This window comes from Buteo buteo, chromosome Z (genome assembly GCF_964188355.1).
Source record: "Buteo buteo chromosome Z, bButBut1.hap1.1, whole genome shotgun sequence".
NCBI classification, from domain to species: Eukaryota; Metazoa; Chordata; class Aves; order Accipitriformes; family Accipitridae; genus Buteo; species Buteo buteo.
The window spans coordinates 10,009,333-10,032,524 of record NC_134204.1 but is presented as its reverse complement, the minus strand read 5'-3'; the positions used below and the strand labels follow the sequence as shown (position 1 = coordinate 10,032,524).

General features: G+C 63.7%; 8 protein-coding genes across 33 annotated transcripts in view; 1 reads left to right on the top strand and 7 right to left on the bottom strand.

Annotated features, from left to right (window-relative positions):
• The window catches only part of UBAP2 (ubiquitin associated protein 2), a 171,086-nt gene that overhangs the window by 88,045 nt on the left and 59,849 nt on the right, over nt 1-23,192 (top strand). The window lies entirely within an intron of this gene.
• Nucleotides 2,342-3,313, bottom strand: LOC142026583 (interferon-like). The gene has a single exon (XM_075019737.1). It carries the CDS (start codon nt 3,310-3,312, stop codon nt 2,737-2,739), a length of 576 nt encoding a protein of 191 aa, XP_074875838.1. The 5' UTR covers nt 3,313; the 3' UTR covers nt 2,342-2,736.
• LOC142026595 (interferon-like) lies at nt 5,544-6,477 on the bottom strand. Its single transcript, XM_075019763.1, has one exon. The coding sequence runs from the start codon at nt 6,474-6,476 to the stop codon at nt 5,901-5,903; it is 576 nt and encodes a 191-aa protein (XP_074875864.1). The 5' UTR covers nt 6,477; the 3' UTR covers nt 5,544-5,900.
• On the bottom strand, nt 8,713-9,629 carry LOC142026615 (interferon-like). The gene has a single exon (XM_075019794.1). It carries the CDS (start codon nt 9,626-9,628, stop codon nt 9,053-9,055), a length of 576 nt encoding a protein of 191 aa, XP_074875895.1. The 5' UTR covers nt 9,629; the 3' UTR covers nt 8,713-9,052.
• On the bottom strand, nt 12,126-13,348 carry LOC142027012 (interferon-like). Its single transcript, XM_075020572.1, has one exon. It carries the CDS (start codon nt 12,790-12,792, stop codon nt 12,217-12,219), a length of 576 nt encoding a protein of 191 aa, XP_074876673.1. The 5' UTR covers nt 12,793-13,348; the 3' UTR covers nt 12,126-12,216.
• LOC142027011 (interferon-like) lies at nt 14,989-15,960 on the bottom strand. Its single transcript, XM_075020571.1, has one exon. The coding sequence runs from the start codon at nt 15,957-15,959 to the stop codon at nt 15,384-15,386; it is 576 nt and encodes a 191-aa protein (XP_074876672.1). The 5' UTR covers nt 15,960; the 3' UTR covers nt 14,989-15,383.
• Nucleotides 18,208-19,123, bottom strand: LOC142026619 (interferon-like). The gene has a single exon (XM_075019799.1). The coding sequence runs from the start codon at nt 19,121-19,123 to the stop codon at nt 18,548-18,550; it is 576 nt and encodes a 191-aa protein (XP_074875900.1). The 3' UTR covers nt 18,208-18,547.
• LOC142026490 (interferon-like) lies at nt 21,320-22,846 on the bottom strand. Its single transcript, XM_075019581.1, has one exon. It carries the CDS (start codon nt 22,288-22,290, stop codon nt 21,715-21,717), a length of 576 nt encoding a protein of 191 aa, XP_074875682.1. The 5' UTR covers nt 22,291-22,846; the 3' UTR covers nt 21,320-21,714.

The window sequence follows — 23,192 nt, the reverse complement described above, 5'->3', positions numbered from 1 at the left end:
TCCAGCGCGGGTCCCCCACGGGGTCACAAGTCCTGCCAGAAAACCTGCTCCACGGGCTCCTCTCTCCGCAGATCCGCAGGTCCTGCCAGGAACCTGCTCCAGCGCGGGGTTCCCACGGGGTCACAGCCTCCTTCGGGAACCCACCTGCTCCGGCGTGGGGTCCTCCACGGGCTGCAGGTGGAGATCTGCTCCACCGTGGACCTCCCTGGACTGCAGGGGGACAGCCTGCCTCACCAGGGTCTTCACCATGGGCTGCAGGGGAACCTCTGCTCCGGCGCCTGGAGCATCTCCTCCCCCTCCTTCTTCACTGACCTTGGTGTCCGCAGGCTTGTTTCTCTTACATGTTCTCACTCCTCTCTCCCGCGGCTGTTTCTCACTCTCCCAACTTTTTTCCTTCTTAAAAACGTTATCACAGAGGCGTTACCACTATCACTGATTGGCTCGGCCTTGGCCGGCGGCGGGTCCGTCTCAGAGCCGACTGGTATGGGCTCGCTCTCTCTCGAACACAGGGGAAGCTTCCAGCAGCTTCTTACAGAAGCCACCCCTGTAACCCCCCCCGCTACCAAAACCTTGCCACATAAAACCAATACACTGGCCAAGTGTCTTTTCCGCCTGTAATGCCCTGGTGCTGGTTGTGGTCTGTTTTCCTTTCACTTGCGGCTCGCCTTTGTGTTCGTCGTAGCTGGTCTTTCTTTTTTCTTTTCGTGTTGGGAAGGCTTGTGAAGTGATGTCACTTGGCAGAGCCTGGGGAGTCCCCTCGTGGAGCGAGGGCCTGGGGGTGGCGTCGGCGTGCGAGGGGGTGGCTCTGGGTGTAGGCACTTGAGCTTTGGCTGTGTTTGTGTCTGGGGCTGCCCCCGCTCGTGCGTTTGAATCTGGTGAGAATGGGGAAGAAAGGCAGGAGGAAAGGCTTGGGGAAGAAGGAAGGGGAAAAAGGGGAGAGTTTTGCTCTTGCTGCTGCGTCGGGTCGCTGGCTGTGGTGCCGTGCGTGCGCCCGCGCAGCAGGAGTCTTGCCGTGTTTTCCGTGCCTCCTCGCCAGAGGTGTCTGGAGTTCCTCGCAAAGAGGAAAATGTGCCCCGTAAGCGAAGGGTCTTGGGTTAGGGATGGCCTGCGGCCCTAGAGGAGGGGTGTCCGAGAGTCCTCTGGAGGTGGAGCTGAGCTAGCTGTGCTCTGGCTGTAGATCTCTGGTGGGGGGGAGGAGGAGGCGGAGGTTGCACTCGCTGAGGTTCTCGGGTCCCTTCCAGCAGCGAGGATCGTGCTCTGCCGGTGCGAGAGAGGCTGCCCCGTGTTTTCCGGAAGCTTTTGGAAGAGGGGAAGCGCGTGCGGGCGGTGGTGGCGGGCTGGGAGCCGTGGTCTTGTCAGGCAACGTTGTGCTGGTGGGCGCTGTGCTGGGGGTGCTGGCACGTGCGCGGTGATTTGGCGTACCTAGGTGCCGTCACCGCAGGAGGTGGGGTGGTGGTGGTGGTGGTGGTGGAGGTCCGTGTCCGGACCTTGTCCGTGTTGCCCTATTCCGGTTGGTGCTGCAAGGTGTCTTCAAGCAGCGCAACGAGAGGGTTTGTCGTGGAGAACGCCTGAAGCGTCGAGAGTGGCCGCGCTCGGCCTCATCAAAGCGACGATGTCTGCCGTGCGTCGCCTCCTTGGAATCGTGGAATGGTTTGGGTGGGGAGGGGCCTTGAAGGGCCATCTGGTCGAAGCCCCCAGCAGTGAGCAGGGCCGTCTTCGAGTCGACGAGGTTGCTCAGAGCCCCGTCCAAGCGGACCGTGAATGTTTGCAGGGATGGGGCAGCTACCGCCTGTCTGGGCAAGCCGTTGCGGTGTTGCAGCGCCCCGATGGCAGGCAACGTCTTCCTTGTATCTAGTCCGCATCCAGCCTCTTTTAGTGTAGAGCCGTTGCGCCTTGTCCTACCGCTACAGGCCCCATGAAAAAGTCTGTCCCCATCTTTCTGCTGAGCCCCCTTTAAGTCTTGAAAGGCCGCAGTGAGGTCTCGGCGGAGCCTCCTCTTCTCCAGTTGTCTGGAGAAGCCCAACTCTCTCGGCCTGTCCTCACCGGAGAGGTGTTCCATCCCTCCGATGCTGTTTGTGGCCCTCCTCTGGACCCGGCCCAAGAGGTCCGCGTCTTCCCTGTAGCGAGGACTGCGGAGCTGCTGCTGAGTGGGTCTAAAGCGGGGTGGAAGGGGGAGGACGTTGAGGAGACAAGGGCCGAAGAGGTGATTGTGATGGCGGCGGCTAGCCCCTGGCCGAGTTTTTGGGAAGAGGTTGAGGAAAGTGCCTCCCTGGGGAGGTGCCAAAGCGAAGAGTGGGCCCGGGATGTGTGCAGAGCCCTGTTTGGAGCAGGGCCTGGAGGAGGAGGAGGAGGTGTTGAGTGGAGGCGGCTTCCCCCCAGCCCAGGCCAGGCCAGGCCAGCCCAGCGCAGCCTAGTCGAGGCCAGGCCAGGCCAGCGGCTCGTTTCCTGCGCTTCTGAGACAAGAGGCACGGGCAAGCTTTTTGCAACAGGTCTTTATTTTTCTGTCGAATAAATAGGTGAATAAATAGCTAGATCAAAACCATTGTGAAAATAAATAGAAGACGGTCTCTAAAGAGAGGAGCCGTCGGCGGAGGCTGAGGGTGGAGGGCGGTTCTTGCGTCGGCTCTCGCCGTGGGTCAGGGGAGGCGGGAGGGCAGAGGCGGGGATGGGGCGGTGGTGCAGAAGGGGTGGTGGCGGCGGGGCGCGGGGCCGTGGGGGTTGGTGGGGGTCGGTGGGCTAACTGGGGATGGTGCGGGTGAGGTTGTGGAGGTGTTGGAAGCAGACGCGAGCTTCGAGGCGGACGTGGTCCCAGGCGCAGGCGCTGTGGTTGTGGGTGTGGAGGAAGTCGTGGATGTGGCGGAAGTATTTGTTGACGTTGAGCAGGAGGTTGCGGGGCCCTCGGCCTTGGAGGAGCGTGGCGTTGGCTGGCAGGCACTGCTGGAGCTGGTGGATGTGGTGCTGGAGGTTGTTGAGGAGGTGGTGTCGTGCCTGGGCGTCCCAGTGTCGGGGGGTGGTGGGGCTGCTGAGGGTGGCGAAGAGGTGCTGGAGGATGCGGAGGGCGGTGGCGGCGGCTTGCTGTGGGTGGTTGGTGCGGAGGAGGGCGTCGGGGAAGAAGGGCGCCTGGTGGTGGTGGCAGGGCTGTGGCGGGCTGGGAGCCATGGCCTGGAGGAGCTGGAGGCTGTCCCAGGGGAAGGTGGCGTCGCGGGGACGCAGGTGGTGGCAGGCGAGGGCGGTGGCGAGAGCCGGGAGGAGGAGCAGGAGCGCCGGGGCGCCGTGCGGCCGGCGGGGCTGTGGGGTTGCGGGCGCAGGCATGGTGGGGCTGTGGGTGCTGCGTGGGTGGTGCTGGGCAGGAGGCTGGTCAGGCTTGGTGTGGTGGTGGTGGTGCGGGTGGGCGCTGTGCTTGGGGGGCTGCCGGGTGGCCGGCTTTATGCGGTGCCGCGGCTTTGCCTTCCTCGCTTTCCGACTGCAGCGAGTTTCCGGCTGTGGTTTTCGGTTTTGGCTGGTGGCTGTGGTGGTCTCGGGGAAGTGCGTTGGTGGGGTGGCCGTGCGTGGGGAGGGCGGTGGCGGTGCTTTGCTGGTGGTGTGTTGGGGGGAGGTTGGCTGTAGTGGTTGAGTGGTGGATGCGAAAGCGCTGGGGCAGAGCCCTTGGGGGCAGCTGTGGCGGGGAGGTGTGTTAGGGTTTCCGTGTGTCCTGCGGGGCGAGCTGTGGTGCCTCTTTTCTGCAGCTGAAGTTTCCCTTCCTGGCCAAGTGTCTTTTCCGCCTGTAATGCCCTGGTGCTGGTTGTGGTCTGTTTTCCTTTCACTTGCGGCTCGCCTTTGTGTTCGTCGTAGCTGGTCTTTCTTTTTTCTTTTCGTGTTGGGAAGGCTTGTGAAGTGATGTCACTTGGCAGAGCCTGGGGAGTCCCCTCGTGGAGCGAGGGCCTGGGGGTGGCGTCGGCGTGCGAGGGGGTGGCTCTGGGTGTAGGCACTTGAGCTTTGGCTGTGTTTGTGTCTGGGGCTGCCCCCGCTCGTGCGTTTGAATCTGGTGAGAATGGGGAAGAAAGGCAGGAGGAAAGGCTTGGGGAAGAAGGAAGGGGAAAAAGGGGAGAGTTTTGCTCCTGCTCTTGCTGCTGCGTCGGGTCGCTGGCTGTGGTGCCGTGCGTGCGCCCGCGCAGCAGGAGTCTTGCCGTGTTTTCCGTGCCTCCTCGCCAGAGGTGTCTGGAGTTCCTCGCAAAGAGGAAAATGTGCCCCGTAAGCGAAGGGTCTTGGGTTAGGGATGGCCTGCGGCCCTAGAGGAGGGGTGTCCGAGAGTCCTCTGGAGGTGGAGCTGAGCTAGCTGTGCTCTGGCTGTAGATCTCTGGTGGGGGGGAGGAGGAGGCGGAGGTTGCACTCGCTGAGGTTCTCGGGTCCCTTCCAGCAGCGAGGATCGTGCTCTGCCGGTGCGAGAGAGGCTGCCCCGTGTTTTCCGGAAGCTTTTGGAAGAGGGGAAGCGCGTGCGGGCGGTGGTGGCGGGCTGGGAGCCGTGGTCTTGTCAGGCAACGTTGTGCTGGTGGGCGCTGTGCTGGGGGTGCTGGCACGTGCGCGGTGATTTGGCGTACCTAGGTGCCGTCACCGCAGGAGGTGGGGTGGTGGTGGTGGTGGTGGTGGTGGTGGTGGTGGAGGTCCGTGTCCGGACCTTGTCCGTGTTGCCCTATTCCGGTTGGTGCTGCAAGGTGTCTTCAAGCAGCGCAACGAGAGGGTTTGTCGTGGAGAACGCCTGAAGCGTCGAGAGTGGCCGCGCTCGGCCTCATCAAAGCGACGATGTCTGCCGTGCGTCGCCTCCTTGGAATCGTGGAATGGTTTGGGTGGGGAGGGGCCTTGAAGGGCCATCTGGTCGAAGCCCCCAGCAGTGAGCAGGGCCGTCTTCGAGTCGACGAGGTTGCTCAGAGCCCCGTCCAAGCGGACCGTGAATGTTTGCAGGGATGGGGCAGCTACCGCCTGTCTGGGCAAGCCGTTGCGGTGTTGCAGCGCCCCGATGGCAGGCAACGTCTTCCTTGTATCTAGTCCGCATCCAGCCTCTTTTAGTGTAGAGCCGTTGCGCCTTGTCCTACCGCTACAGGCCCCATGAAAAAGTCTGTCCCCATCTTTCTGCTGAGCCCCCTTTAAGTCTTGAAAGGCCGCAGTGAGGTCTCGGCGGAGCCTCCTCTTCTCCAGTTGTCTGGAGAAGCCCAACTCTCTCGGCCTGTCCTCACCGGAGAGGTGTTCCATCCCTCCGATGCTGTTTGTGGCCCTCCTCTGGACCCGGCCCAAGAGGTCCGCGTCTTCCCCGTAGCGAGGACTGCGGAGCTGCTGCTGAGTGGGTCTAAAGCGGGGTGGAAGGGGGAGGACGTTGAGGAGACAAGGGCCGAAGAGGTGATTGTGATGGCGGCGGCTAGCCCCTGGCCGAGTTTTTGGGAAGAGGTTGAGGAAAGTGCCTCCCTGGGGAGGTGCCAAAGCGAAGAGTGGGCCCGGGATGTGTGCAGAGCCCTGTTTGGAGCAGGGCCTGGAGGAGGAGGAGGTGTTGAGTGGAGGCGGCTTCCCCCCAGCCCAGGCCAGGCCAGGCCAGCCCAGCGCAGCCTAGTCGAGGCCAGGCCAGGCCAGCGGCTCGTTTCCTGCGCTTCTGAGACAAGAGGCACGGGCAAGCTTTTTGCAACAGGTCTTTATTTTTCTGTCGAATAAATAGGTGAATAAATAGCTAGATCAAAACCATTGTGAAAATAAATAGAAGACGGTCTCTAAAGAGAGGAGCCGTCGGCGGAGGCTGAGGGTGGAGGGCGGTTCTTGCGTCGGCTCTCGCCGTGGGTCAGGGGAGGCGGGAGGGCAGAGGCGGGGATGGGGCGGTGGTGCAGAAGGGGTGGTGGCGGCGGGGCGCGGGGCCGTGGGGGTTGGTGGGGGTCGGTGGGCTAACTGGGGATGGTGCGGGTGAGGTTGTGGAGGTGTTGGAAGCAGACGCGAGCTTCGAGGCGGACGTGGTCCCAGGCGCAGGCGCTGTGGTTGTGGGTGTGGAGGAAGTCGTGGATGTGGCGGAAGTATTTGTTGACGTTGAGCAGGAGGTTGCGGGGCCCTCGGCCTTGGAGGAGCGTGGCGTTGGCTGGCAGGCACTGCTGGAGCTGGTGGATGTGGTGCTGGAGGTTGTTGAGGAGGTGGTGTCGTGCCTGGGCGTCCCAGTGTCGGGGGGTGGTGGGGCTGCTGAGGGTGGCGAAGAGGTGCTGGAGGATGCGGAGGGCGGTGGCGGCGGCTTGCTGTGGGTGGTTGGTGCGGAGGAGGGCGTCGGGGAAGAAGGGCGCCTGGTGGTGGTGGCAGGGCTGTGGCGGGCTGGGAGCCATGGCCTGGAGGAGCTGGAGGCTGTCCCAGGGGAAGGTGGCGTCGCGGGGACGCAGGTGGTGGCAGGCGAGGGCGGTGGCGAGAGCCGGGAGGAGGAGCAGGAGCGCCGGGGCGCCGTGCGGCCGGCGGGGCTGTGGGGTTGCGGGCGCAGGCATGGTGGGGCTGTGGGTGCTGCGTGGGTGGTGCTGGGCAGGAGGCTGGTCAGGCTTGGTGTGGTGGTGGTGGTGCGGGTGGGCGCTGTGCTTGGGGGGCTGCCGGGTGGCCGGCTTTATGCGGTGCCGCGGCTTTGCCTTCCTCGCTTTCCGACTGCAGCGAGTTTCCGGCTGTGGTTTTCGGTTTTGGCTGGTGGCTGTGGTGGTCTCGGGGAAGTGCGTTGGTGGGGTGGCCGTGCGTGGGGAGGGCGGTGGCGGTGCTTTGCTGGTGGTGTGTTGGGGGGAGGTTGGCTGTAGTGGTTGAGTGGTGGATGCGAAAGCGCTGGGGCAGAGCCCTTGGGGGCAGCTGTGGCGGGGAGGTGTGTTAGGGTTTCCGTGTGTCCTGCGGGGCGAGCTGTGGTGCCTCTTTTCTGCAGCTGAAGTTTCCCTTCCTGGCCAAGTGTCTTTTCCGCCTGTAATGCCCTGGTGCTGGTTGTGGTCTGTTTTCCTTTCACTTGCGGCTCGCCTTTGTGTTCGTCGTAGCTGGTCTTTCTTTTTTCTTTTCGTGTTGGGAAGGCTTGTGAAGTGATGTCACTTGGCAGAGCCTGGGGAGTCCCCTCGTGGAGCGAGGGCCTGGGGGTGGCGTCGGCGTGCGAGGGGGTGGCTCTGGGTGTAGGCACTTGAGCTTTGGCTGTGTTTGTGTCTGGGGCTGCCCCCGCTCGTGCGTTTGAATCTGGTGAGAATGGGGAAGAAAGGCAGGAGGAAAGGCTTGGGGAAGAAGGAAGGGGAAAAAGGGGAGAGTTTTGCTCCTGCTCTTGCTGCTGCGTCGGGTCGCTGGCTGTGGTGCCGTGCGTGCGCCCGCGCAGCAGGAGTCTTGCCGTGTTTTCCGTGCCTCCTCGCCAGAGGTGTCTGGAGTTCCTCGCAAAGAGGAAAATGTGCCCCGTAAGCGAAGGGTCTTGGGTTAGGGATGGCCTGCGGCCCTAGAGGAGGGGTGTCCGAGAGTCCTCTGGAGGTGGAGCTGAGCTAGCTGTGCTCTGGCTGTAGATCTCTGGTGGGGGGGAGGAGGAGGCGGAGGTTGCACTCGCTGAGGTTCTCGGGTCCCTTCCAGCAGCGAGGATCGTGCTCTGCCGGTGCGAGAGAGGCTGCCCCGTGTTTTCCGGAAGCTTTTGGAAGAGGGGAAGCGCGTGCGGGCGGTGGTGGCGGGCTGGGAGCCGTGGTCTTGTCAGGCAACGTTGTGCTGGTGGGCGCTGTGCTGGGGGTGCTGGCACGTGCGCGGTGATTTGGCGTACCTAGGTGCCGTCACCGCAGGAGGTGGGGTGGTGGTGGTGGTGGTGGTGGAGGTCCGTGTCCGGACCTTGTCCGTGTTGCCCTATTCCGGTTGGTGCTGCAAGGTGTCTTCAAGCAGCGCAACGAGAGGGTTTGTCGTGGAGAACGCCTGAAGCGTCGAGAGTGGCCGCGCTCGGCCTCATCAAAGCGACGATGTCTGCCGTGCGTCGCCTCCTTGGAATCGTGGAATGGTTTGGGTGGGGAGGGGCCTTGAAGGGCCATCTGGTCGAAGCCCCCAGCAGTGAGCAGGGCCGTCTTCGAGTCGACGAGGTTGCTCAGAGCCCCGTCCAAGCGGACCGTGAATGTTTGCAGGGATGGGGCAGCTACCGCCTGTCTGGGCAAGCCGTTGCGGTGTTGCAGCGCCCCGATGGCAGGCAACGTCTTCCTTGTATCTAGTCCGCATCCAGCCTCTTTTAGTGTAGAGCCGTTGCGCCTTGTCCTACCGCTACAGGCCCCATGAAAAAGTCTGTCCCCATCTTTCTGCTGAGCCCCCTTTAAGTCTTGAAAGGCCGCAGTGAGGTCTCGGCGGAGCCTCCTCTTCTCCAGTTGTCTGGAGAAGCCCAACTCTCTCGGCCTGTCCTCACCGGAGAGGTGTTCCATCCCTCCGATGCTGTTTGTGGCCCTCCTCTGGACCCGGCCCAAGAGGTCCGCGTCTTCCCCGTAGCGAGGACTGCGGAGCTGCTGCTGAGTGGGTCTAAAGCGGGGTGGAAGGGGGAGGACGTTGAGGAGACAAGGGCCGAAGAGGTGATTGTGATGGCGGCGGCTAGCCCCTGGCCGAGTTTTTGGGAAGAGGTTGAGGAAAGTGCCTCCCTGGGGAGGTGCCAAAGCGAAGAGTGGGCCCGGGATGTGTGCAGAGCCCTGTTTGGAGCAGGGCCTGGAGGAGGAGGAGGTGTTGAGTGGAGGCGGCTTCCCCCCAGCCCAGCCCAGGCCAGGCCAGCCCAGCGCAGCCTAGTCGAGGCCAGGCCAGGCCAGCGGCTCGTTTCCTGCGCTTCTGAGACAAGAGGCACGGGCAAGCTTTTTGCAACAGGTCTTTATTTTTCTGTCGAATAAATAGGTGAATAAATAGCTAGATCAAAACCATTGTGAAAATAAATAGAAGACGGTCTCTAAAGAGAGGAGCCGTCGGCGGAGGCTGAGGGTGGAGGGCGGTTCTTGCGTCGGCTCTCGCCGTGGGTCAGGGGAGGCGGGAGGGCAGAGGCGGGGATGGGGCGGTGGTGCAGAAGGGGTGGTGGCGGCGGGGCGCGGGGCCGTGGGGGTTGGTGGGGGTCGGTGGGCTAACTGGGGATGGTGCGGGTGAGGTTGTGGAGGTGTTGGAAGCAGACGCGAGCTTCGAGGCGGACGTGGTCCCAGGCGCAGGCGCTGTGGTTGTGGGTGTGGAGGAAGTCGTGGATGTGGCGGAAGTATTTGTTGACGTTGAGCAGGAGGTTGCGGGGCCCTCGGCCTTGGAGGAGCGTGGCGTTGGCTGGCAGGCACTGCTGGAGCTGGTGGATGTGGTGCTGGAGGTTGTTGAGGAGGTGGTGTCGTGCCTGGGCGTCCCAGTGTCGGGGGGTGGTGGGGCTGCTGAGGGTGGCGAAGAGGTGCTGGAGGATGCGGAGGGCGGTGGCGGCGGCTTGCTGTGGGTGGTTGGTGCGGAGGAGGGCGTCGGGGAAGAAGGGCGCCTGGTGGTGGTGGCAGGGCTGTGGCGGGCTGGGAGCCATGGCCTGGAGGAGCTGGAGGCTGTCCCAGGGGAAGGTGGCGTCGCGGGGACGCAGGTGGTGGCAGGCGAGGGCGGTGGCGAGAGCCGGGAGGAGGAGCAGGAGCGCCGGGGCGCCGTGCGGCCGGCGGGGCTGTGGGGTTGCGGGCGCAGGCATGGTGGGGCTGTGGGTGCTGCGTGGGTGGTGCTGGGCAGGAGGCTGGTCAGGCTTGGTGTGGTGGTGGTGGTGCGGGTGGGCGCTGTGCTTGGGGGGCTGCCGGGTGGCCGGCTTTATGCGGTGCCGCGGCTTTGCCTTCCTCGCTTTCCGACTGCAGCGAGTTTCCGGCTGTGGTTTTCGGTTTTGGCTGGTGGCTGTGGTGGTCTCGGGGAAGTGCGTTGGTGGGGTGGCCGTGCGTGGGGAGGGCGGTGGCGGTGCTTTGCTGGTGGTGTGTTGGGGGGAGGTTGGCTGTAGTGGTTGAGTGGTGGATGCGAAAGCGCTGGGGCAGAGCCCTTGGGGGCAGCTGTGGCGGGGAGGTGTGTTAGGGTTTCCGTGTGTCCTGCGGGGCGAGCTGTGGTGCCTCTTTTCTGCAGCTGAAGTTTCCCTTCCTGGCCAAGTGTCTTTTCCGCCTGTAATGCCCTGGTGCTGGTTGTGGTCTGTTTTCCTTTCACTTGCGGCTCGCCTTTGTGTTCGTCGTAGCTGGTCTTTCTTTTTTCTTTTCGTGTTGGGAAGGCTTGTGAAGTGATGTCACTTGGCAGAGCCTGGGGAGTCCCCTCGTGGAGCGAGGGCCTGGGGGTGGCGTCGGCGTGCGAGGGGGTGGCTCTGGGTGTAGGCACTTGAGCTTTGGCTGTGTTTGTGTCTGGGGCTGCCCCCGCTCGTGCGTTTGAATCTGGTGAGAATGGGGAAGAAAGGCAGGAGGAAAGGCTTGGGGAAGAAGGAAGGGGAAAAAGGGGAGAGTTTTGCTCCTGCTCTTGCTGCTGCGTCGGGTCGCTGGCTGTGGTGCCGTGCGTGCGCCCGCGCAGCAGGAGTCTTGCCGTGTTTTCCGTGCCTCCTCGCCAGAGGTGTCTGGAGTTCCTCGCAAAGAGGAAAATGTGCCCCGTAAGCGAAGGGTCTTGGGTTAGGGATGGCCTGCGGCCCTAGAGGAGGGGTGTCCGAGAGTCCTCTGGAGGTGGAGCTGAGCTAGCTGTGCTCTGGCTGTAGATCTCTGGTGGGGGGGAGGAGGAGGCGGAGGTTGCACTCGCTGAGGTTCTCGGGTCCCTTCCAGCAGCGAGGATCGTGCTCTGCCGGTGCGAGAGAGGCTGCCCCGTGTTTTCCGGAAGCTTTTGGAAGAGGGGAAGCGCGTGCGGGCGGTGGTGGCGGGCTGGGAGCCGTGGTCTTGTCAGGCAACGTTGTGCTGGTGGGCGCTGTGCTGGGGGTGCTGGCACGTGCGCGGTGATTTGGCGTACCTAGGTGCCGTCACCGCAGGAGGTGGGGTGGTGGTGGTGGTGGTGGTGGTGGTGGTGGTGGAGGTCCGTGTCCGGACCTTGTCCGTGTTGCCCTATTCCGGTTGGTGCTGCAAGGTGTCTTCAAGCAGCGCAACGAGAGGGTTTGTCGTGGAGAACGCCTGAAGCGTCGAGAGTGGCCGCGCTCGGCCTCATCAAAGCGACGATGTCTGCCGTGCGTCGCCTCCTTGGAATCGTGGAATGGTTTGGGTGGGGAGGGGCCTTGAAGGGCCATCTGGTCGAAGCCCCCAGCAGTGAGCAGGGCCGTCTTCGAGTCGACGAGGTTGCTCAGAGCCCCGTCCAAGCGGACCGTGAATGTTTGCAGGGATGGGGCAGCTACCGCCTGTCTGGGCAAGCCGTTGCGGTGTTGCAGCGCCCCGATGGCAGGCAACGTCTTCCTTGTATCTAGTCCGCATCCAGCCTCTTTTAGTGTAGAGCCGTTGCGCCTTGTCCTACCGCTACAGGCCCCATGAAAAAGTCTGTCCCCATCTTTCTGCTGAGCCCCCTTTAAGTCTTGAAAGGCCGCAGTGAGGTCTCGGCGGAGCCTCCTCTTCTCCAGTTGTCTGGAGAAGCCCAACTCTCTCGGCCTGTCCTCACCGGAGAGGTGTTCCATCCCTCCGATGCTGTTTGTGGCCCTCCTCTGGACCCGGCCCAAGAGGTCCGCGTCTTCCCCGTAGCGAGGACTGCGGAGCTGCTGCTGAGTGGGTCTAAAGCGGGGTGGAAGGGGGAGGACGTTGAGGAGACAAGGGCCGAAGAGGTGATTGTGATGGCGGCGGCTAGCCCCTGGCCGAGTTTTTGGGAAGAGGTTGAGGAAAGTGCCTCCCTGGGGAGGTGCCAAAGCGAAGAGTGGGCCCGGGATGTGTGCAGAGCCCTGTTTGGAGCAGGGCCTGGAGGAGGAGGAGGTGTTGAGTGGAGGCGGCTTCCCCCCAGCCCAGGCCAGGCCAGGCCAGCCCAGCGCAGCCTAGTCGAGGCCAGGCCAGGCCAGCGGCTCGTTTCCTGCGCTTCTGAGACAAGAGGCACGGGCAAGCTTTTTGCAACAGGTCTTTATTTTTCTGTCGAATAAATAGGTGAATAAATAGCTAGATCAAAACCATTGTGAAAATAAATAGAAGACGGTCTCTAAAGAGAGGAGCCGTCGGCGGAGGCTGAGGGTGGAGGGCGGTTCTTGCGTCGGCTCTCGCCATGGGTCAGGGGAGGCGGGAGGGCAGAGGCGGGGATGGGGCGGTGGTGCAGAAGGGGTGGTGGCGGCGGGGCGCGGGGCCGTGGGGGTTGGTGGGGGTCGGTGGGCTAACTGGGGATGGTGCGGGTGAGGTTGTGGAGGTGTTGGAAGCAGACGCGAGCTTCGAGGCGGACGTGGTCCCAGGCGCAGGCGCTGTGGTTGTGGGTGTGGAGGAAGTCGTGGATGTGGCGGAAGTATTTGTTGACGTTGAGCAGGAGGTTGCGGGGCCCTCGGCCTTGGAGGAGCGTGGCGTTGGCTGGCAGGCACTGCTGGAGCTGGTGGATGTGGTGCTGGAGGTTGTTGAGGAGGTGGTGTCGTGCCTGGGCGTCCCAGTGTCGGGGGGTGGTGGGGCTGCTGAGGGTGGCGAAGAGGTGCTGGAGGATGCGGAGGGCGGTGGCGGCGGCTTGCTGTGGGTGGTTGGTGCGGAGGAGGGCGTCGGGGAAGAAGGGCGCCTGGTGGTGGTGGCAGGGCTGTGGCGGGCTGGGAGCCATGGCCTGGAGGAGCTGGAGGCTGTCCCAGGGGAAGGTGGCGTCGCGGGGACGCAGGTGGTGGCAGGCGAGGGCGGTGGCGAGAGCCGGGAGGAGGAGCAGGAGCGCCGGGGCGCCGTGCGGCCGGCGGGGCTGTGGGGTTGCGGGCGCAGCCATGGTGGGGCTGTGGGTGCTGCGTGGGTGGTGCTGGGCAGGAGGCTGGTCAGGCTTGGTGTGGTGGTGGTGGTGCGGGTGGGCGCTGTGCTTGGGGGGCTGCCGGGTGGCCGGCTTTATGCGGTGCCGCGGCTTTGCCTTCCTCGCTTTCCGACTGCAGCGAGTTTCCGGCTGTGGTTTTCGGTTTTGGCTGGTGGCTGTGGTGGTCTCGGGGAAGTGCGTTGGTGGGGTGGCCGTGCGTGGGGAGGGCGGTGGCGGTGCTTTGCTGGTGGTGTGTTGGGGGGAGGTTGGCTGTAGTGGTTGAGTGGTGGATGCGAAAGCGCTGGGGCAGAGCCCTTGGGGGCAGCTGTGGCGGGGAGGTGTGTTAGGGTTTCCGTGTGTCCTGCGGGGCGAGCTGTGGTGCCTCTTTTCTGCAGCTGAAGTTTCCCTTCCTGGCCAAGTGTCTTTTCCGCCTGTAATGCCCTGGTGCTGGTTGTGGTCTGTTTTCCTTTCACTTGCGGCTCGCCTTTGTGTTCGTCGTAGCTGGTCTTTCTTTTTTCTTTTCGTGTTGGGAAGGCTTGTGAAGTGATGTCACTTGGCAGAGCCTGGGGAGTCCCCTCGTGGAGCGAGGGCCTGGGGGTGGCGTCGGCGTGCGAGGGGGTGGCTCTGGGTGTAGGCACTTGAGCTTTGGCTGTGTTTGTGTCTGGGGCTGCCCCCGCTCGTGCGTTTGAATCTGGTGAGAATGGGGAAGAAAGGCAGGAGGAAAGGCTTGGGGAAGAAGGAAGGGGAAAAAGGGGAGAGTTTTGCTCCTGCTCTTGCTGCTGCGTCGGGTCGCTGGCTGTGGTGCCGTGCGTGCGCCCGCGCAGCAGGAGTCTTGCCGTGTTTTCCGTGCCTCCTCGCCAGAGGTGTCTGGAGTTCCTCGCAAAGAGGAAAATGTGCCCCGTAAGCGAAGGGTCTTGGGTTAGGGATGGCCTGCGGCCCTAGAGGAGGGGTGTCCGAGAGTCCTCTGGAGGTGGAGCTGAGCTAGCTGTGCTCTGGCTGTAGATCTCTGGTGGGGGGGAGGAGGAGGCGGAGGTTGCACTCGCTGAGGTTCTCGGGTCCCTTCCAGCAGCGAGGATCGTGCTCTGCCGGTGCGAGAGAGGCTGCCCCGTGTTTTCCGGAAGCTTTTGGAAGAGGGGAAGCGCGTGCGGGCGGTGGTGGCGGGCTGGGAGCCGTGGTCTTGTCAGGCAACGTTGTGCTGGTGGGCGCTGTGCTGGGGGTGCTGGCACGTGCGCGGTGATTTGGCGTACCTAGGTGCCGTCACCGCAGGAGGTGGGGTGGTGGTGGTGGTGGTGGTGGTGGTGGTGGTGGAGGTCCGTGTCCGGACCTTGTCCGTGTTGCCCTATTCCGGTTGGTGCTGCAAGGTGTCTTCAAGCAGCGCAACGAGAGGGTTTGTCGTGGAGAACGCCTGAAGCGTCGAGAGTGGCCGCGCTCGGCCTCATCAAAGCGACGATGTCTGCCGTGCGTCGCCTCCTTGGAATCGTGGAATGGTTTGGGTGGGGAGGGGCCTTGAAGGGCCATCTGGTCGAAGCCCCCAGCAGTGAGCAGGGCCGTCTTCGAGTCGACGAGGTTGCTCAGAGCCCCGTCCAAGCGGACCGTGAATGTTTGCAGGGATGGGGCAGCTACCGCCTGTCTGGGCAAGCCGTTGCGGTGTTGCAGCGCCCCGATGGCAGGCAACGTCTTCCTTGTATCTAGTCCGCATCCAGCCTCTTTTAGTGTAGAGCCGTTGCGCCTTGTCCTACCGCTACAGGCCCCATGAAAAAGTCTGTCCCCATCTTTCTGCTGAGCCCCCTTTAAGTCTTGAAAGGCCGCAGTGAGGTCTCGGCGGAGCCTCCTCTTCTCCAGTTGTCTGGAGAAGCCCAACTCTCTCGGCCTGTCCTCACCGGAGAGGTGTTCCATCCCTCCGATGCTGTTTGTGGCCCTCCTCTGGACCCGGCCCAAGAGGTCCGCGTCTTCCCCGTAGCGAGGACTGCGGAGCTGCTGCTGAGTGGGTCTAAAGCGGGGTGGAAGGGGGAGGACGTTGAGGAGACAAGGGCCGAAGAGGTGATTGTGATGGCGGCGGCTAGCCCCTGGCCGAGTTTTTGGGAAGAGGTTGAGGAAAGTGCCTCCCTGGGGAGGTGCCAAAGCGAAGAGTGGGCCCGGGATGTGTGCAGAGCCCTGTTTGGAGCAGGGCCTGGAGGAGGAGGAGGAGGTGTTGAGTGGAGGCGGCTTCCCCCCAGCCCAGGCCAGGCCAGGCCAGCCCAGCGCAGCCTAGTCGAGGCCAGGCCAGGCCAGCGGCTCGTTTCCTGCGCTTCTGAGACAAGAGGCACGGGCAAGCTTTTTGCAACAGGTCTTTATTTTTCTGTCGAATAAATAGGTGAATAAATAGCTAGATCAAAACCATTGTGAAAATAAATAGAAGACGGTCTCTAAAGAGAGGAGCCGTCGGCGGAGGCTGAGGGTGGAGGGCGGTTCTTGCGTCGGCTCTCGCCGTGGGTCAGGGGAGGCGGGAGGGCAGAGGCGGGGATGGGGCGGTGGTGCAGAAGGGGTGGTGGCGGCGGGGCGCGGGGCCGTGGGGGTTGGTGGGGGTCGGTGGGCTAACTGGGGATGGTGCGGGTGAGGTTGTGGAGGTGTTGGAAGCAGACGCGAGCTTCGAGGCGGACGTGGTCCCAGGCGCAGGCGCTGTGGTTGTGGGTGTGGAGGAAGTCGTGGATGTGGCGGAAGTATTTGTTGACGTTGAGCAGGAGGTTGCGGGGCCCTCGGCCTTGGAGGAGCGTGGCGTTGGCTGGCAGGCACTGCTGGAGCTGGTGGATGTGGTGCTGGAGGTTGTTGAGGAGGTGGTGTCGTGCCTGGGCGTCCCAGTGTCGGGGGGTGGTGGGGCTGCTGAGGGTGGCGAAGAGGTGCTGGAGGATGCGGAGGGCGGTGGCGGCGGCTTGCTGTGGGTGGTTGGTGCGGAGGAGGGCGTCGGGGAAGAAGGGCGCCTGGTGGTGGTGGCAGGGCTGTGGCGGGCTGGGAGCCATGGCCTGGAGGAGCTGGAGGCTGTCCCAGGGGAAGGTGGCGTCGCGGGGACGCAGGTGGTGGCAGGCGAGGGCGGTGGCGAGAGCCGGGAGGAGGAGCAGGAGCGCCGGGGCGCCGTGCGGCCGGCGGGGCTGTGGGGTTGCGGGCGCAGGCATGGTGGGGCTGTGGGTGCTGCGTGGGTGGTGCTGGGCAGGAGGCTGGTCAGGCTTGGTGTGGTGGTGGTGGTGCGGGTGGGCGCTGTGCTTGGGGGGCTGCCGGGTGGCCGGCTTTATGCGGTGCCGCGGCTTTGCCTTCCTCGCTTTCCGACTGCAGCGAGTTTCCGGCTGTGGTTTTCGGTTTTGGCTGGTGGCTGTGGTGGTCTCGGGGAAGTGCGTTGGTGGGGTGGCCGTGCGTGGGGAGGGCGGTGGCGGTGCTTTGCTGGTGGTGTGTTGGGGGGAGGTTGGCTGTAGTGGTTGAGTGGTGGATGCGAAAGCGCTGGGGCAGAGCCCTTGGGGGCAGCTGTGGCGGGGAGGTGTGTTAGGGTTTCCGTGTGTCCTGCGGGGCGAGCTGTGGTGCCTCTTTTCTGCAGCTGAAGTTTCCCTTCCTGGCCAAGTGTCTTTTCCGCCTGTAATGCCCTGGTGCTGGTTGTGGTCTGTTTTCCTTTCACTTGCGGCTCGCCTTTGTGTTCGTCGTAGCTGGTCTTTCTTTTTTCTTTTCGTGTTGGGAAGGCTTGTGAAGTGATGTCACTTGGCAGAGCCTGGGGAGTCCCCTCGTGGAGCGAGGGCCTGGGGGTGGCGTCGGCGTGCGAGGGGGTGGCTCTGGGTGTAGGCACTTGAGCTTTGGCTGTGTTTGTGTCTGGGGCTGCCCCCGCTCGTGCGTTTGAATCTGGTGAGAATGGGGAAGAAAGGCAGGAGGAAAGGCTTGGGGAAGAAGGAAGGGGAAAAAGGGGAGAGTTTTGCTCCTGCTCTTGCTGCTGCGTCGGGTCGCTGGCTGTGGTGCCGTGCGTGCGCCCGCGCAGCAGGAGTCTTGCCGTGTTTTCCGTGCCTCCTCGCCAGAGGTGTCTGGAGTTCCTCGCAAAGAGGAAAATGTGCCCCGTAAGCGAAGGGTCTTGGGTTAGGGATGGCCTGCGGCCCTAGAGGAGGGGTGTCCGAGAGTCCTCTGGAGGTGGAGCTGAGCTAGCTGTGCTCTGGCTGTAGATCTCTGGTGGGGGGGAGGAGGAGGCGGAGGTTGCACTCGCTGAGGTTCTCGGGTCCCTTCCAGCAGCGAGGATCGTGCTCTGCCGGTGCGAGAGAGGCTGCCCCGTGTTTTCCGGAAGCTTTTGGAAGAGGGGAAGCGCGTGCGGGCGGTGGTGGCGGGCTGGGAGCCGTGGTCTTGTCAGGCAACGTTGTGCTGGTGGGCGCTGTGCTGGGGGTGCTGGCACGTGCGCGGTGATTTGGCGTACCTAGGTGCCGTCACCGCAGGAGGTGGGGTGGTGGTGGTGGTGGTGGTGGTGGTGGTGGTGGAGGTCCGTGTCCGGACCTTGTCCGTGTTGCCCTATTCCGGTTGGTGCTGCAAGGTGTCTTCAAGCAGCGCAACGAGAGGGTTTGTCGTGGAGAACGCCTGAAGCGTCGAGAGTGGCCGCGCTCGGCCTCATCAAAGCGACGATGTCTGCCGTGCGTCGCCTCCTTGGAATCGTGGAATGGTTTGGGTGGGGAGGGGCCTTGAAGGGCCATCTGGTCGAAGCCCCCAGCAGTGAGCAGGGCCGTCTTCGAGTCGACGAGGTTGCTCAGAGCCCCGTCCAAGCGGACCGTGAATGTTTGCAGGGATGGGGCAGCTACCGCCTGTCTGGGCAAGCCGTTGCGGTGTTGCAGCGCCCCGATGGCAGGCAACGTCTTCCTTGTATCTAGTCCGCATCCAGCCTCTTTTAGTGTAGAGCCGTTGCGCCTTGTCCTACCGCTACAGGCCCCATGAAAAAGTCTGTCCCCATCTTTCTGCTGAGCCCCCTTTAAGTCTTGAAAGGCCGCAGTGAGGTCTCGGCGGAGCCTCCTCTTCTCCAGTTGTCTGGAGAAGCCCAACTCTCTCGGCCTGTCCTCACCGGAGAGGTGTTCCATCCCTCCGATGCTGTTTGTGGCCCTCCTCTGGACCCGGCCCAAGAGGTCCGCGTCTTCCCCGTAGCGAGGACTGCGGAGCTGCTGCTGAGTGGGTCTAAAGCGGGGTGGAAGGGGGAGGACGTTGAGGAGACAAGGGCCGAAGAGGTGATTGTGATGGCGGCGGCTAGCCCCTGGCCGAGTTTTTGGGAAGAGGTTGAGGAAAGTGCCTCCCTGGGGAGGTGCCAAAGCGAAGAGTGGGCCCGGGATGTGTGCAGAGCCCTGTTTGGAGCAGGGCCTGGAGGAGGAGGAGGTGTTGAGTGGAGGCGGCTTCCCCCCAGCCCAGCCCAGGCCAGGCCAGCCCAGCGCAGCCTAGTCGAGGCCAGGCCAGGCCAGCGGCTCGTTTCCTGCGCTTCTGAGACAAGAGGCACGGGCAAGCTTTTTGCAACAGGTCTTTATTTTTCTGTCGAATAAATAGGTGAATAAATAGCTAGATCAAAACCATTGTGAAAATAAATAGAAGACGGTCTCTAAAGAGAGGAGCCGTCGGCGGAGGCTGAGGGTGGAGGGCGGTTCTTGCGTCGGCTCTCGCCGTGGGTCAGGGGAGGCGGGAGGGCAGAGGCGGGGATGGGGCGGTGGTGCAGAAGGGGTGGTGGCGGCGGGGCGCGGGGCCGTGGGGGTTGGTGGGGGTCGGTGGGCTAACTGGGGATGGTGCGGGTGAGGTTGTGGAGGTGTTGGAAGCAGACGCGAGCTTCGAGGCGGACGTGGTCCCAGGCGCAGGCGCTGTGGTTGTGGGTGTGGAGGAAGTCGTGGATGTGGCGGAAGTATTTGTTGACGTTGAGCAGGAGGTTGCGGGGCCCTCGGCCTTGGAGGAGCGTGGCGTTGGCTGGCAGGCACTGCTGGAGCTGGTGGATGTGGTGCTGGAGGTTGTTGAGGAGGTGGTGTCGTGCCTGGGCGTCCCAGTGTCGGGGGGTGGTGGGGCTGCTGAGGGTGGCGAAGAGGTGCTGGAGGATGCGGAGGGCGGTGGCGGCGGCTTGCTGTGGGTGGTTGGTGCGGAGGAGGGCGTCGGGGAAGAAGGGCGCCTGGTGGTGGTGGCAGGGCTGTGGCGGGCTGGGAGCCATGGCCTGGAGGAGCTGGAGGCTGTCCCAGGGGAAGGTGGCGTCGCGGGGACGCAGGTGGTGGCAGGCGAGGGCGGTGGCGAGAGCCGGGAGGAGGAGCAGGAGCGCCGGGGCGCCGTGCGGCCAGCGGGGCTGTGGGGTTGCGGGCGCAGCCATGGTGGGGCTGTGGGTGCTGCGTGGGTGGTGCTGGGCAGGAGGCTGGTCAGGCTTGGTGTGGTGGTGGTGGTGCGGGTGGGCGCTGTGCTTGGGGGGCTGCCGGGTGGCCGGCTTTATGCGGTGCCGCGGCTTTGCCTTCCTCGCTTTCCGACTGCAGCGAGTTTCCGGCTGTGGTTTTCGGTTTTGGCTGGTGGCTGTGGTGGTCTCGGGGAAGTGCGTTGGTGGGGTGGCCGTGCGTGGGGAGGGCGGTGGCGGTGCTTTGCTGGTGGTGTGTTGGGGGGAGGTTGGCTGTAGTGGTTGAGTGGTGGATGCGAAAGCGCTGGGGCAGAGCCCTTGGGGGCAGCTGTGGCGGGGAGGTGTGTTAGGGTTTCCGTGTGTCCTGCGGGGCGAGCTGTGGTGCCTCTTTTCTGCAGCTGAAGTTTCCCTTCCTGGCCAAGTGTCTTTTCCGCCTGTAATGCCCTGGTGCTGGTTGTGGTCTGTTTTCCTTTCACTTGCGGCTCGCCTTTGTGTTCGTCGTAGCTGGTCTTTCTTTTTTCTTTTCGTGTTGGGAAGGCTTGTGAAGTGATGTCACTTGGCAGAGCCTGGGGAGTCCCCTCGTGGAGCGAGGGCCTGGGGGTGGCGTCGGCGTGCGAGGGGGTGGCTCTGGGTGTAGGCACTTGAGCTTTGGCTGTGTTTGTGTCTGGGGCTGCCCCCGCTCGTGCGTTTGAATCTGGTGAGAATGGGGAAGAAAGGCAGGAGGAAAGGCTTGGGGAAGAAGGAAGGGGAAAAAGGGGAGAGTTTTGCTCCTGCTCTTGCTGCTGCGTCGGGTCGCTGGCTGTGGTGCCGTGCGTGCGCCCGCGCAGCAGGAGTCTTGCCGTGTTTTCCGTGCCTCCTCGCCAGAGGTGTCTGGAGTTCCTCGCAAAGAGGAAAATGTGCCCCGTAAGCGAAGGGTCTTGGGTTAGGGATGGCCTGCGGCCCTAGAGGAGGGGTGTCCGAGAGTCCTCTGGAGGTGGAGCTGAGCTAGCTGTGCTCTGGCTGTAGATCTCTGGTGGGGGGGAGGAGGAGGCGGAGGTTGCACTCGCTGAGGTTCTCGGGTCCCTTCCAGCAGCGAGGATCGTGCTCTGCCGGTGCGAGAGAGGCTGCCCCGTGTTTTCCGGAAGCTTTTGGAAGAGGGGAAGCGCGTGCGGGCGGTGGTGGCGGGCTGGGAGCCGTGGTCTTGTCAGGCAACGTTGTGCTGGTGGGCGCTGTGCTGGGGGTGCTGGCACGTGCGCGGTGATTTGGCGTACCTAGGTGCCGTCACCGCAGGAGGTGGGGTGGTGGTGGTGGTGGTGGTGGTGGTGGTGGTGGAGGTCCGTGTCCGGACCTTGTCCGTGTTGCCCTATTCCGGTTGGTGCTGCAAGGTGTCTTCAAGCAGCGCAACGAGAGGGTTTGTCGTGGAGAACGCCTGAAGCGTCGAGAGTGGCCGCGCTCGGCCTCATCAAAGCGACGATGTCTGCCGTGCGTCGCCTCCTTGGAATCGTGGAATGGTTTGGGTGGGGAGGGGCCTTGAAGGGCCATCTGGTCGAAGCCCCCAGCAGTGAGCAGGGCCATCTTCGAGTCGACGAGGTTGCTCAGAGCCCCGTCCAAGCGGACCGTGAATGTTTGCAGGGATGGGGCAGCTACCGCCTGTCTGGGCAAGCCGTTGCGGTGTTGCAGCGCCCCGATGGCAGGCAACGTCTTCCTTGTATCTAGTCCGCATCCAGCCTCTTTTAGTGTAGAGCCGTTGCGCCTTGTCCTACCGCTACAGGCCCCATGAAAAAGTCTGTCCCCATCTTTCTGCTGAGCCCCCTTTAAGTCTTGAAAGGCCGCAGTGAGGTCTCGGCGGAGCCTCCTCTTCTCCAGTTGTCTGGAGAAGCCCAACTCTCTCGGCCTGTCCTCACCGGAGAGGTGTTCCATCCCTCCGATGCTGTTTGTGGCCCTCCTCTGGACCCGGCCCAAGAGGTCCGCGTCTTCCCCGTAGCGAGGACTGCGGAGCTGCTGCTGAGTGGGTCTAAAGCGGGGTGGAAGGGGGAGGACGTTGAGGAGACAAGGGCCGAAGAGGTGATTGTGATGGCGGCGGCTAGCCCCTGGCCGAGTTTTTGGGAAGAGGTTGAGGAAAGTGCCTCCCTGGGGAGGTGCCAAAGCGAAGAGTGGGCCCGGGATGTGTGCAGAGCCCTGTTTGGAGCAGGGCCTGGAGGAGGAGGAGGAGGTGTTGAGTGGAGGCGGCTTCCCCCCAGCCCAGGCCAGGCCAGGCCAGCCCAGCGCAGCCTAGTCGAGGCCAGGCCAGGCCAGCGGCTCGTTTCCTGCGCTTCTGAGACAAGAGGCACGGGCAAGCTTTTTGCAACAGGTCTTTATTTTTCTGTCGAATAAATAGGTGAATAAATAGCTAGATCAAAACCATTGTGAAAATAAATAGAAGACGGTCTCTAAAGAGAGGAGCCGTCGGCGGAGGCTGAGGGTGGAGGGCGGTTCTTGCGTCGGCTCTCGCCGTGGGTCAGGGGAGGCGGGAGGGCAGAGGCGGGGATGGGGCGGTGGTGCAGAAGGGGTGGTGGCGGCGGGGCGCGGGGCCGTGGGGGTTGGTGGGGGTCGGTGGGCTAACTGGGGATGGTGCGGGTGAGGTTGTGGAGGTGTTGGAAGCAGACGCGAGCTTCGAGGCGGACGTGGTCCCAGGCGCAGGCGCTGTGGTTGTGGGTGTGGAGGAAGTCGTGAATGTGGCGGAAGTATTTGTTGACGTTGAGCAGGAGGTTGCGGGGCCCTCGGCCTTGGAGGAGCGTGGCGTTGGCTGGCAGGCACTGCTGGAGCTGGTGGATGTGGTGCTGGAGGTTGTTGAGGAGGTGGTGTCGTGCCTGGGCGTCCCAGTGTCGGGGGGTGGTGGGGCTGCTGAGGGTGGCGAAGAGGTGCTGGAGGATGCGGAGGGCGGTGGCGGCGGCTTGCTGTGGGTGGTTGGTGCGGAGGAGGGCGTCGGGGAAGAAGGGCGCCTGGTGGTGGTGGCAGGGCTGTGGCGGGCTGGGAGCCATGGCCTGGAGGAGCTGGAGGCTGTCCCAGGGGAAGGTGGCGTCGCGGGGACGCAGGTGGTGGCAGGCGAGGGCGGTGGCGAGAGCCGGGAGGAGGAGCAGGAGCGCCGGGGCGCCGTGCGGCCGGCGGGGCTGTGGGGTTGCGGGCGCAGCCATGGTGGGGCTGTGGGTGCTGCGTGGGTGGTGCTGGGCAGGAGGCTGGTCAGGCTTGGTGTGGTGGTGGTGGTGCGGGTGGGCGCTGTGCTTGGGGGGCTGCCGGGTGGCCGGCTTTATGCGGTGCCGCGGCTTTGCCTTCCTCGCTTTCCGACTGCAGCGAGTTTCCGGCTGTGGTTTTCGGTTTTGGCTGGTGGCTGTGGTGGTCTCGGGGAAGTGCGTTGGTGGGGTGGCCGTGCGTGGGGAGGGCGGTGGCGGTGCTTTGCTGGTGGTGTGTTGGGGGGAGGTTGGCTGTAGTGGTTGAGTGGTGGATGCGAAAGCGCTGGGGCAGAGCCCTTGGGGGCAGCTGTGGCGGGGAGGTGTGTTAGGGTTTCCGTGTGTCCTGCGGGGCGAGCTGTGGTGCCTCTTTTCTGCAGCTGAAGTTTCCCTTCCTGGCCAAGTGTCTTTTCCGCCTGTAATGCCCTGGTGCTGGTTGTGGTCTGTTTTCCTTTCACTTGCGGCTCGCCTTTGTGTTCGTCGTAGCTGGTCTTTCTTTTTTCTTTTCGTGTTGGGAAGGCTTGTGAAGTGATGTCACTTGGCAGAGCCTGGGGAGTCCCCTCGTGGAGCGAGGGCCTGGGGGTGGCGTCGGCGTGCGAGGGGGTGGCTCTGGGTGTAGGCACTTGAGCTTTGGCTGTGTTTGTGTCTGGGGCTGCCCCCGCTCGTGCGTTTGAATCTGGTGAGAATGGGGAAGAAAGGCAGGAGGAAAGGCTTGGGGAAGAAGGAAGGGGAAAAAGGGGAGAGTTTTGCTCCTGCTCTTGCTGCTGCGTCGGGTCGCTGGCTGTGGTGCCGTGCGTGCGCCCGCGCAGCAGGAGTCTTGCCGTGTTTTCCGTGCCTCCTCGCCAGAGGTGTCTGGAGTTCCTCGCAAA